Source organism: Toxorhynchites rutilus, chromosome 3, assembly GCF_029784135.1.
Source record: "Toxorhynchites rutilus septentrionalis strain SRP chromosome 3, ASM2978413v1, whole genome shotgun sequence".
Lineage (NCBI taxonomy): Eukaryota > Metazoa > Arthropoda > Insecta > Diptera > Culicidae > Toxorhynchites > Toxorhynchites rutilus.
In genome coordinates this window covers 279,816,889-279,822,888 of record NC_073746.1, presented here as the reverse complement: position 1 = coordinate 279,822,888, position 6,000 = coordinate 279,816,889, and the positions used below count along the sequence as shown (strand labels likewise).

Genomic DNA, 6,000 nt, shown 5'->3' with positions numbered 1-6,000 from the left:
AAAGAGCACAGAGCAGAATAACAGAATAGGTCAATGAAGTTTCAGAGAAGTTTTTTGGTCATTAGAATTCGGTTATTTATGTTTCTTTCTGTTGAAAAAATTTATCGAGTTCAAATGATTCCAAACTTCAGCAGCTTGACAAGCCTCGAAAAAATGAAACAATAGTCTCTGTTTGTAACAGTAATTATCAGTGATGAAGCTCTTTATTTGTGAATACGAAACTGGAAGAATCTGCATGTGTGCATAAACATTTCCTGTCTTCAGAAATGATAATATGAGATAGTAAATTCGAGGCAATTTCGCACGTTGCTGCATAAAAGAGTATTTGGATAAGGACGAGATTGCACATAGAACACCGAACATACCTCGCATGAGAGCATTTTTAAACGTTGAATTAGGAAGCCAATTCAAATACATAGGAAAGAATCGAAAATTTCCAATCGCAACCTTTTTGGACTCAAGGTTAATGTCAGACTATTTAGAAGTTCTTGAAATGGGAACAGCCCGGCAGAAAATAAAATATCGTTCGACGAGTCTTCTGAGAGTAACAGCTTATCGCCGTCTTCAACATCTTCTGAAAGAAACTGAATCAAACCTTATACGCGAAACTCACGACACCTTTTGGCACTGTTTCAACGAAATGGCAAATGAAAATGATAGTCAGCGTCGCGTTCAGGAATAAAATCTCATAGCTAACGAAATCGACTGTTATGTCAAAACATTTCGAATCGGTCGCAACCACGATCCTTACATGGGGTGGTCATTAAACTCTAAGCAGTTATCCAACTGGAAAGGTTTGTTAGAGTTATCTTTCAGCTCCTTGCAGTAGTGTTTACAATGAAAGACTGTTCTCTGAAACTTGTCTGGTGTTCGAAGCAAAACATAATCGATTGTCACCATCAACTGCTAAAAATTGATTATTTATTCATTTATGAGTACTATTAATAAATTAATAATAAAAGTAATTCGGTTTATAAATCAATGTTGTGAGTTAATATAAATTATAGGTACTTTCGTATTAGCGTCACCAGAGCCGAAATACAATAGATAGCAATTTTATTGTACACACTGGCACTCAGATATCTTTTGTATTGTTGTTGCCTTGTTGTTTGTAGTGTTTTGTCATTTTTTATTGTTACGAAAATGCGATTTTATGATTTGCGGTATTTAAGTATGAACGCCACAGGAGCGCAATTTTCATTATGTTTTTTTTTTTGTAATGAAATTTATTCTGAGAGCAACGTAATGGGGACGTAGTTTCCATCAATCGAGAATAAGGAACAGAGGCGGCCCTAAGCCGACGAGGTGACACCATCCGATTCGGCCGCCGACCCACTGTCGGAAGCGGCGGCCTTTCGCAAGCAAACCTGTGTTCCATCGATTGCTCGGTTAGTTTAAAACAAAGGAGACGATCCTTTAGTTAGGTTGGACGGCATACTTTGCCCGGTTAATTTTTGCACTGAAATATAAATGATATATTTCAAAGCAAAACTTTTTTCTCCACTCTGGGGACGCTAATACGAAAGTACCAAATTATATTATGAACAACAATTTTTGCATTTCTATAATCAAACCTTATTTTTAATTATGTATGAATGATATTAATGAGTTATTTTTTTAGCTTCTGTCAATGAGAAATTATTGATTCTTTCTCTAGTTTCTATAGTTCAGTCTATAGTTATAGTTTCAATAGTTACCGGATATCCGTTTCATCTCTACTAATTATCCACTGACGAGAGTTTCTCCGACAATAAACGTTCTTTGGAGAAACAAAAAATCGAGAGGCTTCGCAAAACAGCGCGATGGTTCGTAATGGTTCAATCATGTTCTATACCGAAGGGTCCAAATTGAGTATCAAAACGGATGCTTTGAAAAATTGGCCGACAATTTTTTTTTCGCAGAAATATCTGCAATAATAGAATGTATAAATGTCTGCCTTAAAAGAAAATATAGACCAGCTAACATACTTCTCAATGTATGAGAATAACAACTAAAACTCGGGTAAATTTTTAAATGATGCATCAAGAATTGAATCAAATTCAGACCTATAACCCAGTAGTTACCAGTGCAACCGACATATCAGACATGCTTGCGCTTTGTCTGTTATTTGCCAATACTATCAGTAACAAAACGGATGACCATTATCTAGCCACGGTTGTGATGAGATGTGTTTTGTATTTTGCATCGTATGATAGTTTGCTCTTGCTGGCTTGAGATTACAGATAACGGATACACAGTTCGTAAGAATCAGAAGAATCTCTGGACACGATTCGTTGGCATTCAATAGTAAACAGTGTTCTAGCACTTATGCTTATCAGGATTGTCTCGGAGAATGTATGCGATCCGTGCTGATGACATATGCTCTGTCTATAAAAGGAACAAGAGATAACAAGCGAATGAAAATCCTAGCCTACATTCATCCAATTGTGCTTTGGAACAAGATAAATAAATTCTCCCGGAAGTATTTCAGTAGCGTGCATATAAGAACGTAAAACGCACTCAAACAGTTATTCAAAACATGTTCATATTCCGATGTGGCAGCAGCAGCTGTCCGCTGCTGCTTTCTTTCCTATTTGTGGTGGTACTCAGTGTTGTTCCTGTTCGATCCCAGCCAGAGCCCCAGAAGGAAGGAAAACTACTCTTCGCACAAGCATTATATCGCCACGGGGATCGGACACCTCTCGAGCCGTACCCTAATGACCCTTGGAAGGATCCTAGCCATTGGACGACCGAATGGGGTCAATTAACAAACACAGGAAAACAGCGCCATCTAGAGCTCGGACGATGGCTGCGTAATCGATACCGCGAGCTGCTGAGCGCAACCTACTCGAAAGATGACATCTACGTACGCTCCACCGACATCGATAGGACCATAATGAGTGCCCAGGCTAACCTTGCCGGGTTGTATCCCCCGGTAGGTGCCGATGTGTGGGACTCCACTATCCAGTGGCAACCGATTCCAGTGCATACCGTTCCAGTAGAGTTGGATACGCTTCTACAAACGTCGAAGTTTTGTCCCGCATTCGAGCAAGTACTCAAGCAGCATGAACGATCGGTCGAATTCCAAGCGTACAATCAATCACTTGAGTCACTGTATCGGTATTTAACAACCCATACAGGTAGTATTGTCAACTCCCCGACGTCTATCCAGAGCCTTCACAGCAATTTGCACATTGAGGAACTGCACAATTTCACCCTGCCAGAATGGACCTGGAAGGTCTACCCGCAGCCACTATGGGAAATCTCTGCTCGCGCATATGCAATGGAAACCAACACTACTCCACTGGCGCGGTTTAAAGTTGGTCCACTCATCAAGGAACTGCTCACACGATTCGAGAAGAAACTCCACAAAAAACTAACCCCAAATCGTTCACTTTGGGTCTACAGCGTACATGATATTACGATAGTGAACCTCCTGAACGGTTTACGCCTCTTCGATCTCCACAATCCTCCGTTCGCTGCATGCCTTATGCTAGAACTGCGTCAGCCATCATCCGGCAAACCGTACATTTCAATCTACTACAAAAACACCACCGCAGAACCCGAGGCTTTGGAAATTCCCAACTGCGGCACACGATGCCCCCTCCACCGAATGTTCAAAGTGTACGAGGACGTTATCCCGGGCGATTGGGACCGTGAGTGCCAAGTATCGCTGTCCAACGCCGAGTCAAATGTCAATGAAACATTTGGAAACATGGTATATATTGTGGCTATATCGTCAATTACCATCATTGTGGTAATGCTGCTGGTGCTGGTGGTGTACTGGAAACAAGTCAGTGGATATCACAACGATAGATGGTACCTGTGCATCGATGGATCGTGACCTGTGAATTATTAATCAACGTGAAAACGACACAGTAAACTCATCAACGATATGGTATAGGTTTTATAAATTTTTGGTGTATAGTTTGTATTATTGATATCTTTACCGATGTTATATTATGAAGTTATTTCTCGTTTTTTTTCATTTTTCAATGTATAGAAATGTTGAATTAAACTATCGAATGCTAATGAAGCGAAACAAATTAGAAATGTTTGCTGTAGTTATTATTTCTTATGTTATCATTGGTTCCGATTGGTCGTTGAATTTCGTGTAATATGTATATGTGATTGAATTTCTGGCTCACTGATCTCCGGAACCTGTGTTATTTTTCAAGGGCGATCCAGTCCAGAACAGTCGAAAAATTTGAGTTTTTTAAAAAAATTTCCAAGTTACGCAAAAAATGTAAAAATAAATGATTTTAATTTGTTAAATCATCAAAAATGCTAACGACCCCAAAAACATAGAGTAACTTATTTGTAAATAAATTGCTCCATTCATTACTACCCATAGCCATATTAGTGAGGTAAAACGCGTTTTTCTAGTTCGACCGGGGATCAACGTATTAAGTGAAGGTTTCTGATACAAAAAATGACGAAAAATTATATAGCCGCCATTTTGGATTTTTTTGAATTTTGAAAAAGATGCTGAACTTATGGACAGTAGCTCCGAATTGCAATTTGTCCGAGGTCAAATGGTTTTCTTAACCACCTCAGGCATCAACAACTATCCTACCCCTATCTCGGTAAGTGCTATTCGAAGTTTCATTGGCTTGGTAAGCTATGTAGCGAGTTCCGCGCCCAACTTTCCAGTAACAGCTCAACCACTCTACGATTAATTGCGAACTCTTAAAATTTAAGAGTTGAACTTCAACCAGAATAAATTTGAACTCAATATCTCAAAAAAACCTGTGTTTTATTTTAAAAAAAAGTTGACAAGTCCATAATGCAAGACCCGTTATATAGTTGCTGAAAATTATTTCTCCACACCCGTAGCATACGATTTTCGTATCATTTATTCTCTGAATAGTAACATTTGGTTGGGGTAGAACGAAAATGTTATACTTTTTGCAACAAATTATACTTTTCTGTGATTCTTTGTCATGAAAACTAGTTCGAGAGAATGTACCGTGAGTACATAATGTAGAAGTATATTTCCAAATAGTAATGGCGATTGTGTCACATTTACCCGAAAGACATTTACCTGAATTCCAATCACCTGAATTTAACAAATACCCGTATGCGACAGGTACCCGAACTAGAGATGGGCGAGCGCTCACGAGCCGCTCATTTGAGCCGGTACGTCAGAAAGAGCGTACGATCCACGGTTCTTTAAAAATGAGCCGCGGCTCTCAAATGAACGGCTCTTATACGTACGGCTCTTGAATGAACCACGGTTCAAAAAGACCCACGGTTCTTTTAAGAGCCGTGGCTCTTTTTGAACCGCGGTTCATTTAAGAGCCGTTCATTTGAGAACCACGGTTCAAAAAAGAACTGCGGTTCATACAAGAACCGTGTTTCTTTTAAGAGCCGGCTTATTGATAAAGAACAGTGAATCGTATGCTCGTTCTGACGAACCGGCAATGTGGAAGAAATATATGTTTCCCATGCTGCTTTTTAAGCGGTTTCATTTAACTGTTTGTATGTTTGTAAATTTTGGCGGATTACATATTTTCTCGAAACCCCATAAATATGGGTATCTAATGAAAGGACTTGACTAGTAGGACACAGTTATTTATGTAAAATGGAAATCCAAGATGGCGGACGTCATAAAATGACAGACTACTAATTTCGTCAAAACCCCATCAATATGGGTATCAAATGAAAGGGCTTGACTAGTAGACCACAGTTATTTATGAAAAATGTAAATCCAAAATGGCCGCCACCTCAACATGGCGAAATATGTATTTTTTTTCAAAACCCCCTCGATATGGGTATCTAATGAAAGTACTTGTCTAGTAGGACACAGTTATTTATGTAAAATGGAAATCCAATATGGCGGCCGTTATAAAATGACAGACTACATATTTTGCCAAAACCTCATCAATATGGGTATCAAATGAAAGGACTTGACTAGTAGAACACTGTTATTCGTGAAAAATGTAAATCCAAAATGGCGACCGTTACGAAATGACAGACTGCTTTCTTTTGAAAACCCCATTATATGGGTATCAGATGAAC

The 6,000-nt window shown here is 39.1% G+C and overlaps 2 protein-coding genes across 2 annotated transcripts in view; both read left to right on the top strand.

Annotated features, from left to right (window-relative positions):
* LOC129776181 (uncharacterized) overlaps window positions 1-6,000 on the top strand; it is a 445,403-nt gene that overhangs the window by 401,200 nt on the left and 38,203 nt on the right. The gene's annotated exons all lie outside the window — the stretch shown is intronic.
* On the top strand, window positions 2,484-4,032 carry LOC129776183 (prostatic acid phosphatase-like). The gene has a single exon (XM_055781661.1). It carries the CDS (start codon window positions 2,519-2,521, stop codon window positions 3,821-3,823), a length of 1,305 nt encoding a protein of 434 aa, XP_055637636.1. The 5' UTR covers window positions 2,484-2,518; the 3' UTR covers window positions 3,824-4,032.